Source organism: Parus major, chromosome 4 (genome assembly GCF_001522545.3).
Source record: "Parus major isolate Abel chromosome 4, Parus_major1.1, whole genome shotgun sequence".
In the NCBI taxonomy this organism is placed as follows: Eukaryota; Metazoa; Chordata; class Aves; order Passeriformes; family Paridae; genus Parus; species Parus major.
Genome location: NC_031771.1, coordinates 58,119,531 through 58,132,653, shown reverse-complemented (window position 1 = coordinate 58,132,653; position 13,123 = coordinate 58,119,531). Strand labels below are relative to the sequence as shown.

The 13,123-nt window shown below is 37.8% G+C and overlaps 1 protein-coding gene across 4 annotated transcripts in view; it reads right to left on the bottom strand.

Moving 5' to 3' along the window:
- Positions 1–13,123, bottom strand: part of SORCS2 (sortilin related VPS10 domain containing receptor 2) — a 525,884-nt gene that overhangs the window by 10,860 nt on the left and 501,901 nt on the right. Inside the window, exons 25-27 of one of the 4 annotated variants that reach the window (XM_015625587.2) lie at positions 11,765–11,867; positions 2,232–2,377; positions 24–103 (exon numbers count right to left, since the gene is read on the bottom strand). In XM_015625587.2, the coding sequence (XP_015481073.1) occupies positions 24–103; positions 2,232–2,377; positions 11,765–11,867 (329 nt within the window). Of the gene's footprint in view, positions 1–23; positions 104–2,219; positions 2,378–11,764; positions 11,868–13,123 lie in introns of all 4 variants that reach the window. The other 3 variants (XM_015625590.2, XM_015625588.2, XM_015625589.2) reach the window with 3 other exon arrangements.

Sequence of the window (13,123 nt, the reverse complement as noted above, 5' to 3'; positions counted from 1 at the left end):
CGTCCATTCGACATGCCACTGACCTGGGACTGGACACTGACCGGCATCAGCAATAAGGGAACTCTGTAGCTGTTCAAGTTGCCACTTCTCCCAGAAGGAGTCACTGCAAGGTAATGGTGTTGAGGAGTCCCAAGGTGGGGGTTGCGATAAAGTAGGCAACATAAAATATATAGAAAACAAAAAAAGTGGATGGGTGAGTCTGGAAATACTGTACTGAGGAAATTCAAAAGTTATGAGAAGAGAGAGAACAAACAGAAACCCAGGCCTGTAACTCCCTGCTGCACATGGAGCGGAGGCGGCTACTGACATCTCCCAAGAGGGAGGGAGAAAGCTCACCAGAACTAGAAGGGATCTCCATAGCATAGGAACCTTCTGCAAATAATGTCGTAAACCAGAATTTAATATAAAGCAGGGATTATAACATGTTTCGTACTCTAAGCCAGATAAAATAGAGTATCATTAACAGGAATATTTCCTTGGCAGTACTGAGCAATACTGGAGCTAGTGGAAAGTACTGCAAATAACAAAACAGTAGAGCGAGCAGGAGTGTAGTTTTATGTATTAAATAACATCTTGTGTCTAAAGGCTGTACAGTAGCTGACAAATATGGATGATTATGATCCACAAAAATGAGCTTTTTACACTCTCCTGGAGAGTCTGCTGCTGCAGACACCTGGTTGAAGCACAAATCACCTCGAGATCACATTTACATTCTTATGCCATCAAAACATCATGATCTTGTAGTCTTCAACCCAAAAATAATGCTCTGCTCAGATGGAAGATTTTTGTTTTCTGTGATTAACAAGTGCAGGGCAAACAGAGATTAATTCTAAACGTGTTACAAATCAGGGTAGCATTTCTTTATTAGAGCATCCCAAGCTGCATTCCTTTAAATATACCAAGTGAGATTTTCTACCATTATAAGAAGTTAAGCTTTTGTACTAGAGGTGTTGAATGCTCCACTTTAATAGGCATATCTGAAAGGACTGCTAGCATTCAGCTTCTCCTCTAAAGACTCTGGAGACAAAATGTCCAAAGAGATTTAACCTAGACCTTGTTTTTCAGGTTTGTTTTTGGAACTAACTCCGGTAAAGTCAGGAGAGCAACCAAGATCGTCTTGCAAAATCAGAATGAAAGCAGTGATATTCATACACAAGGTTGTCAAAGAAGAGATAGAAATACACAAAGCAAAGCAAGAGGCTGGATTCTTCCCTTGTGTTCAAAGCTAACACCTCCAAGAACCTAGAGCAGCACACAGTTCAGCAAATGAAAATAAAGACATCGACAACAAACAAAAAAGGTGAAACCCAAGATAAAGAAATGTCTCCTCAGACCAGGTTCTGTCTTTCCCAGGCTACCTCAGGTGCAGCTAAAACACATCTTCTTCCTCAGGGTTCATGAAGACATTACAATTGCCTTTCATACCATCAAGCTACTGGTACAAATTCCAAAAGCTTTGGATCATCTGATTTATTTTCAAAAATTTTCAGAAATGGAGTTGAATGTTTTTTACATTGTCCAACAATTTTCAGACTGTGATCTGGAAGCAGTCTGAAGACAATGTATTATAGATCAGAACTCCATGATGCATTAAAACTAACCACAGGGTGCCAGGATATGCACTTTCACCTGAAATCATCTGCACTGAGAGATACAGAAAGTTTCCCTTATGGTTTCTTTATAACCACCTCATGAATACTAGAAAATCAACAGCTAAATTAAGGAAGACTTTTGATACTTTTTATACATGAATAAATTTAATGTTTCTAATCATAAAAAAATTAAATGCCATTGGAATATGAAGGCAAATAAAGCAATGGATCTCCATACAATCCATCTGAAATCACAGAAGCATTGACTCTAAAAATCCTTCCGGTCTGAACTCAATTTTCCACTAATTCAGGGGATTATTGAGTGAATTCAACTGTTGCAGATTATATTCCATCCTTCTGAATATAATTTATCTCTAAAATTGTCCAAGTCAGTCTCCTGACATTAAACTACTGTCTCTGTACCAGGCTCTATATAGCACATCATCCATACATTAGCCTGTATCTCAAGCAAGCCAAAAGAAGGCAATTGAGATAATCCCTTGTTAGTGGTGTCACCATTTGCATCTTTTTGAGACTGAACAGAACATGAAAAAGAACTAAAATTAAAACAAACGTCAATTTAAAATCAACTACTTATGAAAATTTATAAGCTAAAAACAAAGTTACCTCTTGCGTTACCTAGTGTTTGAGAGTCCAGATCATCATCAATAAACTCCTCACCCTGGATGATGTTCTGGGTGTCCTCACTGTGATTAACAGGGCTTGTCATCTCCTGCTCTTTTTCATTGTGCATCTGGGCGTAGACATTTCTGCCTGGCAGTTTCCTAAATGGGACAAGAAGAAAAAATTTTGGAATTTTTTGTGTTACAAACACACTGGCATCAGAGCAGAGCTCCAGCAGGACGAAGTTCTTTCGGAACAAAAAACCATCACCAATCCCATCCTTCCTTAATTTTGTGATCACAACCTAACTTACCAACTCTTTGTTCTCTGTTACAGTTTTATGTAACCACCTTATCAGGAGCTTCATACTAACATAGTAATTAATAATCCATTTCTGAGATTGACAATGAGCAACATTGAAAAACAATTACTAAACCACAGAAAACCTATTTTAGGAATACAAGCAATAAAAGGGCTCGGTGGGTGTTCATTCTTGGTCTCAGCTGTCTTCACATACATTAAGCTGGGCCGCAATCATCACATCTCCCTGAGCATGTGGGCTGACATGGAAGTGTGATAGCATTAGGTGGCACACATTGTCAATCAGGGTCAGAGAGAAAAAGTCGGGAGAAGTCCAGGAGACAGGGAATGGAAAGGAGCAGAGAGTGAAGAGCCAGGGGGCCAGGACTAAGGGCTAAGGTAAGAAGGTAAACAGGCATCGATAAGAGCACAGACAGAGGAGGTTGTTTAAGCAGGAAGCACTGAAGGAGACAGTATAAATTTCGGACTGGGAACTGATGAATTAGACAAACTCTACAAGAGACAATAATTCACTCACTCTAACTAGAATCTAGGGAAACAAAAAAACATCTTATTAAATGCCTCTAATGGACAATTAGCACCATGGCTGAGACTGGGAGGATTATGACTTAATATTGATAAAGGCTTCTTAACTAGATTAATTAAAATTAGACTTTGTAAACTCAAAGGGAAAAATCAGGGACTGCTAGCTTTGCAACAGATTTTATGGTTTAAACTTTCCTCAAGAGCCATACCCTTTGTGTTGTAGCTGTGTTCACCTGCAGTCTGCCTAGGCACATGAGGAGATCCTTTCCCAAGCACCAAGCAGACACTTCAGATTAGGGAGCTGCAGGCGCTAAGCTCCATTTCCTACAGCGCCAGAAGCTGCTTGACAGCTTGAGCAGCATGACAGCAGATCATGGCTGTCAAAGTCTGTGCTTAAAGCCAGATTATTACAGTGGGCAGACAACGAGAAGAAAAGAAAAAACAGGGTTGAACAGCTGTGGTTTCTGTTGAGCCCCTTTAGACAGTGAGAATAGAAAAAGTGACACTAATTTTTAGCCATCTCTCTAAAAGAAACCATCCCCTGCTCCAGATTATGGCAGCGGTTTAAAAGCTGGATAAATATACAGATTCCTCTATTTCCTCTAGGTTTTTGAAGAAGATCTGTTCTAAATGCCATTTCACAAGGTGTTTTTAGCCAGGGGCACCATTTTAGTTTGAGATAACAAAAGTTACTGCAACCAGTTATTCTGAAAAACAACTTCCATTGCATCGAAGTAATGAAAATAAACAAAAATTACTAAGAAAGTAAAGATGACTGAAGATAATCTCCTCCCTTTAATCTGAACAATCCAAAAGATAAATTGACTCCTATATATCTACACAAACACACATATCTGTATAGGTATGTGTATACACATACACACACACACAAACAATTGTATCTCTAAGTAAAAATTAGGTATTTTATCCCACTATTTATAAGCAGTACAAAACCAAAAAGAAAAGGACAAGGATGGAAAGAAGGTCTAATGACAGAATGCTGTGCTATTACGATCACTTCAACAGGTCTGAGGGCTCCTCCAACAAAAACATACACATAAAGCCAAGCCCTGCATCATTCTCCTTTCATTATATGGATAGAAAAAAGCCATTTTGCAAGAGGGAAGGACAGTCCTCATTACCAAAACAAATACATTAGGTAATTAATTTTGATTTTTTTTCTCTAGGGCCAGTAACTCCAGACTGTTTTTAATGTGTCTGGTAATGAAACTGGTGATGTGGAAAACTATTCTCTCAATCAGACCTGCATCAAACCTGTCAAACTGCTCCCTTTCAGTCCACCATCAAATGCCTAAGGGAGACAAAACTCAGAAAAATGTCTCTGTAACACATCTGCAGAATTAGCACATATGTTTCTACAATAATTATAATAACCTTCTCAGAACTATTTCTGACAGATTGGAGAAGCATCAATGGCATTATCGAAACAATTCTGACATAATAAAAACGTTAAACATCTCAAACCCATATGGCACATCAGACCTTTGCAGTTAAGTAACAGGAGAAGAGCTTCCAGTGTGACTACTGCCTGGGACCTGTATGAAACCAGGTCAACAAAATGTGTCCTTTGGTGTAAATCCTGAGGCTTCAACTCACAGCTCCTGCATGACTTACTAGTCAGAGATAACCACGAGCAGAACACATACTAGTAATCATATTCACGAAGAATGAAGAAACCTCCCAAATTCACAAATAACTATTAAATGTATTGTTGCTAAGAGCATTTCCTTATGGTTTAAGACTAAAAGGAAGAAAAATAATGTGTGAGCTATTATTTCTCACTTGCCTTATCCTGCCCAATTCTGCTAAGTACAGATCCTTTGGGAAGGTAGAAAGCTGAGGTACTCAGTCTTCCACACTCTCCTTTGCTCCTCTCACTTACATGGGAAAGACTGAAACATTGAATGGATTGGAGGAAGGATAATATCACAGTCCTTGAGAAGAAGTGCTGTAGGCATTAAACCTTTTATACACTAGAGATCTCTCTGTGTTTCATATCAGTTCAGTTTTACCAGGAACACACTCAACCATCCTGGAGGAAATGATAGTCCAAGCCTTTTCAAGAGGCATTTTTAACACATGTGCCGGATGTTCTGTTTACAAGAGACAACCACACTGTGGGCTGAAAGAGGATGTGGATTCTGGAGCCTTGCTAAAGAAGGGTCTGGTTCTGGCAGTTTTGCTTCTCACTGCTCTAACATGCAGGAAGGAGGCTGCTACCCCTACTTACACAGAGTAAAACTCCAGTGTACCCTGATGTGCTTTGCTCTTCAAAAAGCAATGTTGAGTCCAATGTAACTGTTTGAAGCAGGCAGAGCTGAAATTTTTGGGTCTACATAAAAGACTACTGTGAAAACATGACAAGACATGAAATTGGACCCAAGAGATTTGTATCAGCAATATGAAAATTGAAAGCACATTTAGAAGAACAGACAAGAAGATTATGCAATAGCTTCTTTGGGGACTTTACTCTTCATCTGCAAAATGCATGTGCTTCACATCCATCACTGGAGACAATTACCTCTGCTGAGCAGCACTCCATGGTTTACATTTTTAGTTCCTTTTGTTTTTCCTGTAGGATTTTATTTCAATAATGAAAAAGAAGAAATATTATGCCTGCTTTGAGGACCATAAAAATATGAGCTAGAGATGTAATTCTGCACAGCACTACTAAAGAAAATTGCAGCACATGATTTTCACCAAGCTCTCCAGGTCCCCCACCTTTTAGAAGCTATTGCAGGAAGTCCTTTGTTTTCCTTCCTTTATCCACAAATTCTAATCAATTCATACCCCAAACTGTTAGCACTTAAAAATGTTCAGCAGGAAGGAACAGCAGGAGGGGGATGCGATATTGATTCCTGCTCATTTAAGCTCTAGTTTATTTGGCTTTCAATTCCTTCTTTGTAGAAAAAAACATTCATTTGCCTTTATGAAACTTCATTCATTTTCCAGAGGCTTGATTAAAATTCCGTTTAGTATAAAAAATATGAACATATTCACATGGCAAAGAATATGGAATAATGTAGCATTCTCTTGGAACTTAAATAAAAATAACAAAAATAATAACCCATTAAATAGAATACTTTATTGTGGTGTTGACTTTATTATGTTTGGATTAATGTTCAGATGACTGACTTCTTTGTGCTTTAAAGCACTCATGATATACTCTCCTCCTTCATTTCCAAAATATTTTCTGTATGCTATTACTTTGATTTCTGAGGATATTTTTACAAAATATTATGGAACATTAAATTAGTGCCTGTTTTTTTATCACTAAAAGGCACGGATTGGGACCACGCTTGCTCTCATGGAACATAAAAGTAGTATAAGCAAGGTGGGGAAAAAAGATAGCTTTTCTTCAGAGACTGAAAATGAGATAGTAAGTCAATGAGGCAGAAAGATAACACAGTTCTGCACCAGATTGTGGAAATGACCCAGGAGGGGGTTCACTTACCAAAACTGGTACTTGATAGTAGCAGGCAAAAAAGGAATACACACAAAGTGGTATAAATCTGGGTGACAAGGATTCATGGTGATTTGTGAAAACAATGTATGCAGCTTTAAGTACATCAGCAATAGTTTGCATACAAATTAAAAGATGAAAATTTTCATACTCTTTCAGAGAATTGAATTTGCTGCAATTAACCAGGTAAAATATGCACAAAAAATAAGCATAAAAGCCTCTATTTTCTCTGGTTTGGCTACTCTAATATCCTGCTATTATACAGAAATTAAAAATAAGAAAATTATGATTTCAGACCTTCCGCTAGTAGCATGATGATTACATGGCATCTTTGATGTGGCTAAAATCTAATTCTCCTTTCCTCCACCTCGCCTGGTACAGACAGTGCTATTTCCCTTCTCTATACTGCTGCCCAGGATCCCACACCATAAAGCTTCCTCTGATAGGATGAAGAAATCTCTTCTGGATGGCAGCTTGAAAACCACAAAAAAATACATTGTTTCAAAGGGAACGGAAGAAGTGTGTTTTTACTGAACCAAATCAAGTAAAGATGGTATGGTATAGAAAAAATATACACAGATCCCAGATCCGCATTAAGAAATAGCCCCGAGTTTTTCAAAAATATTTTCCAGCTGCTTCATATTGTTGTGGGCAAAAGAAGCAGCTGCAGTCCATTTTACCTGAATGCTTAAACAACTGGAGCATACTAGTGAGCATTGCAACATGTTGTTTGCTCCAGGCACCCGCTCGGTGATTTCCAGGGAGCAGAGCAGAGGCGCTTTACTCGTGGCATTACTCATGGCTTTACTCGTGGCTTTACTCATGGCTTTACTCGTGGCTTTACTCATGGCTTTACTCGTGGCTTTACTCGTGGCTGTACTCATGGCTTTACTCGTGGCTTTACTCGTGGCTTTACTCGTGGCTTGCCCACCACCCACATCTGCCGACAGCGCTGCTCGTCCTGCACAGCCACAGTTGGTTCACCTGAGAGCAATGACCCCTTGCTCCTTGCTGCCATGCTCAAAATTCCTCCCCTAAACTGCCTGAACCAATAGCCCAGATAAACCAAGCACTTCATTTGCTGAACACCATTGCAATTAGCTCTTAAAAACCCATCACATTTATAATTTAAAATTTACTTGCCATATACAGAGTAAAAATAGCCCTAATCTGAAGTCATTATCTATTTTGATCACAAAGGATCAAACCCTTGTGTTTCTCAAAACATTCTGGCTTCTCTTTTTTTTTTATTTTTTATTTTTTTTCCCTTTGTATAAAGCAACAAACCATGCTTGGGATTGCCAGGAGTCATCTCATGAGCTCTGGGGACTCCAGCCCAAATTTTTTTTTTTTTTTTTTTTTCCAGGGACCAATCTTTCAAGAAGTGTCTGGATGCACAAAAATGCCATCAGATAAAGTTGGGAGTGCACGAGGTTGAGGAATGGAGACATGAAATGATAAATGCTTGCAAATTTACAGCATGTAAAAACAGAGGGCAGCAGTCTTCCTAGTCAATGCTTAAGTATTTGGGATTAGGGCATATAAGAACAGATGTGACCTACAGCCACCCAACCATTAGCTAGACAGCCATGACAGATCTGGTTATCCAGCAGATCATAACATTTTAGACTTGATTAGAGCACTGAGCAATTATACCATTTACATTTTTTCTATGTAATGGACATCCCTTGAGGAGAAATGAGATGGCATTGGTTTGTACTATGCTTGTAACTAATCAGCCAAAATCCCACTACTTCTATATGAATCCGCCACTGTTTTTCCCCTACCCCCCTGTCTAATTAGATGAAATACTCTTTTCTTTTTCTGCATATGAGGCATTGGACAAAGACTTATGCACAATTGTTATTTTTAGATCACCACCCTCTCCTAAACTAATTTTATTAGATTTACTTCTTGTCAGGGACACCAAATTTTAGTATTGAATATTGCAATTTTCAAAAAAGAAGAGAAATTAAATAGCAAGTTTCATTACTTATGAAAGATTCATTAAAAAAAGAAGTATTGGATTAGTCTCTGATGTCTTGTCAACACCATCTTTCATTTCCCAACTCAGTCTGACAAAAATTAGTGTAAATTTTTACTCAAGTTCTTATGTACTTCAGGAATGATTTGGGCAGGTGACCATGCTTGGGGGACAAGAAGCCTCAGCACTCAGAAACCCTGGGGCAGTTTGTTCATGTTTCACCATTTTCAATCAAAGTTGTAGGTCTACACAGAAGCCTGCTATTTTCTCTTCTTTTTTCATCACAACTCCTGAACTCTGTCATTGCAAATAGATGACATGCTCTCATCTATGAACCTGTAACCTTCTGCCAATCCAGTTACCATCTTATTTTGCAAGCCACTTTTTCCACCTTGCATCTTTTCAGATATCAAACAACTTTGAGCCAGCAAAGAGAGAGGAAGAGAGAGAGCAGCCCAAGACCCGTTACAGAATCACAGAAACAGAGTCACTGGGTTGGAAGAGATCTCCAAGATCATAGAGTCCAACCTCTGCCCTAACACCACAACTAAACCATGGCACTGAGTGTCACATCCAGTCTGTTTTAAACACATCCAGGGATGGTGACTCCACCACCTCCCTGGGCAGACCACTCCAGTACTTTATCACTCTTTCTGTGAAAATCTTTTTCCTAATACCCAACATTTATTTCCCTTGGTGCAGCTTAAGACTGTGTCCTCTCATTCTGTCAGCTGCTGCCTGGAAAAAGCAACTGTTCCTATGTCCATACAACCTCTTGCAAACCACCAGCTTTGCACATGCTCCAGCATCAGCTGCAGGTCCTGTCCACCCAATCAGTGTAGTGATAAAACCAGGATTTAAAAAAATTTCACTGATGTAGGGAAAAAGGAGTTTTAACCCTTCTATTAATCTACATAAATGAAGGGAAAGCACCACCAAATGTCTTCCAGCTCCTCCTTAGGTTTGTAAATCATACATCATAATTATGGACAGTATTATCATTTCAACACTTTACACATCTGTAATTTCTCTGTGGAATTAAACCATATTTTCATTTCCCCAAGTTATCTGAGTTACCATAGGCCACACTAATTCTGAAATTATCACCTACAATTGAGCATTTTTTATTGCCTATGGCATTCTTTCAGCAAATTAATTTTTAATACCCAGGCATATAATATTGAAAAGTTGCCTTTATGCATTATAACTTGCAACTTTTATATCTATAAAGGACACTCATTTCATAGCCTCAATCCCTGTGGACCAGCTTGTAAACTTATGTACTCACTGTACTGACTTTAAAGGGACTGTACTCCCAACAAGTACTCCATGGGGAACCAGCAATGCAACAACCATTTCCATAAACACAGGAAAGATTTTTTAAAAGGGATTAAAGATTTTGGTGGGACAGGAGTTCACAATGAGCCCATGAGGAAAAAGCAATTTTTGAAAAATAGCACTGATTAGGTGCTCAATATTCTTTGAAGAAGAAATTCTAGATGAAGGATGCAGCTAAAATATTGTCAATTTTGAAAAGCTTAGCAGGAATATTTAAAAAGGATTCTTTCAAATATCTCAGAAACAGATAAGATACAGACTGAAATTGAACACTACTGCATGGCCATTCATCAATGCCAACAGCAGTTTTTAAGCTACTTACAAACTTTTTGAATAAATCTCACAATGGTCCTCACTTGCATCCAAATTACCCCCCAGCCCCAAATATAAATGCAAAAGATTTTCACAAATTATATACAGAAGTGTGAGAGACATTATAGCTCACAATTTGGAAATTGTATTATATTTTCCTCCTTAATAAAAGCCCTACTTATAAAGCGATGGTTCATTGGGCATTTTAGAAAGAACTCAAGGAAGAATACGTTTTTATCCATTTCTTGAATATTTTATACTTCTTCTATCATGCAGTAATTGTGTCTGCTATTTAATTGCTCTCATTTAAGAGCTAATAAAAGATATAAATCAGATATCTTTTACAAGATAGTACAAGGAAGTTTTATGACCGAAACCACAAACAGAAAATCCTCCATTGTATTGCTATTGAAATAATATAATTACATGACATCAACCATTTTTATGTTTTTCCTCGCTTCAGGCACCTAAAAGAGTAAAATGGATTTTTATTTCATTGTAGACAGTCTGATACAGTATTCTGTGCTTTGTCCATTAAAGAAATCAGTCACTATGAACTCTAAAAAACTTAGGTTCTTGAAGGAAAAGGGGTTTTTCTCAATTGACATACAAATACTTTAGCTAAACAAACTCTTACTTAATGCTAGCTACATTTACTGCTGTCACAAATCTAATGCTGCTCCTAGTTCTATAATCTTATATTTCTTTTAAATAAAAATCACCCTTTAAAAAATGAGGTAAATCAGTATGACTCCTCACTGAGGAAGGATAACAGGAGTTGATGATGATGATGGTGATGATGATGGTGATGATGATGATGATGATGGAGGCTTGTTTCCATTATGCTCAAATTCAACAGCTTCTGAATGCCTCAGAGATATAGAAATGCCAGTAGGACAGACAATGATAACACTGTCCCATGAACAAGAACAAATTATTTAAATTGCACAGAATCTTGGATTAAAATAATTTCCAGACTAAAGATATACTGGACTGTCCAAGGCTGGCATTGCTCAGTTTTGAGAATATGCTCCACATAAGGGCTGCTTGCAGAAATATTTCTTCCCTCCACACACTCTAGTGCCAAATTAATGCTAATCTCTTTCTGTCAGTCATTCTCCATGGCATTGCTTCAGCAATTAAAATGTAATGTGTGCAAAGAGAAGCCCCAGAGCATTACATGCTTTGATAAAACTACTTTTTTAAGCAAATCAGCATTGCAGATGCACTCCCTGTCCCAATAGTTTTAGCTTATTCATAACTGTTAGGAGTAATGAGAAGGAAATTAAACAGGAATAATATTTTAGTTCAGATCTGATTCTTGATGATATTATTTAGATAAACTGAACAAACTCTCCACAGTTCCCATATTGTTGATATTTATCTTGGAACGAAACAAGCATCAGTGCAGTACCTTGATGTCTGAAAACAAGAGACTTACACTTTTCAGAAAAATATGACTTTCAAATTGGTGTACTTCTTGCAATTCTTCAGAAATCTTTTTTACAAATAACAAAGTCTGTCGTGCTAATCTCTGGATAAATCCAATTATTAAAATGCATATATTGATTAAGGTTTACTTGCCTTTTGAACTTGTAGAGGATGAAAGCCCCAACTGCAACTAGACAAATAACAAAGAGAACCACAATAGCCCAGTAGCCACTGCCTCCTCCAATCCTCTGAGAGTCTGAAACACAAAATAAAAGAACAGTTTTGCATGTCCTCTTCCACATCATTCACATTCTTGAGTGTTCTTTTCTATTTAATTGTCAAATAAAAACATTGGTTGTTATTTTTGCAACCTCTTCTTTTCACTCTGTCTGTGGCTTCTTCAGAAAGGCAAAACCACAGAATTAATTGGTGACTTGTTACTGAAGGACAGAGGACTCATTTAAAAAAAAGAAAGCAACAAAGAGCAAAACCCAAGATCCTGAAGATTTCATTATTTGCATACTCAGTGGTTGTTTGGGTTTTTTTCAGGGAATCTAAAGTTATCATAGTAAATAATCACACACCCTAAGTAGGGCTGTATTAATTTCACAGATTGAGAAATTAAGGCTCTGAACAACAAATGAACTCATCAAGGTCATGCATTGGTAAAGGCTGGAATGAACATGGGCTTCTTTCAATCCCTTTAGTGCTGGCAAACGAATGTCAGCCCTTTACACCAGACAAGGTACCACAGTGAGACTGTAGCACAATTCTACATTAGCAACTAGTGAAACAGTTTTGTCTTCTACAGAACACTGACAGATAAAATACCACCCCAGCATTTACATAAATTGATAGTGGCTGGCTAAAACTGTTCTCCCACAACGCACTGAAATTAATAAAGAAGGATATATTAAGGGCGATAATACACAAACAAAAATTACAGGACGTTTTCATACAAGATTTAAGTCAAAGCTGGACTTTCTGGTTAAAACATAATTTTAACATCTCTCTGTTCAAAATACACGTGTGTATGCACACATATTCTCTTCAACCAGTTTTCATTACCAGTGAATCCAAAGAGGCAGAAAATGCACACAACTCCCCCTGCCCCCATCCCATTTCCACTTGTTTTAAATAGAGAAAAAATATAATTTATCTCAGGACAGGATTAGCAATGTGGATTCCCTACAGGAACTTCCCATGATTTGATCAGATCAGAGATACATGGCATAGATACAGCAAGCCTTGTGTTAGACCCAGGCAGTTACAGCAGCAGAGTTAATGGCTGATACAAGGGCAAAGAAGTTCTGTTTTCTTAGCAGCCAGTGCAGTCTAAAGTGCCTTTAGATTACCAGGGGAGTTCTTTGAAGACTGATTGGCTCTTCCTTCAGGGCACTGTTTTGTACAATGAAGGTATTTATTTGATGTTGTAGTTAGACAGAAAAAGCAAGAAGCTTGTGATACAAATTGTGAGGTATGACAAAATGGAAACATAGAAAAAAAATATTT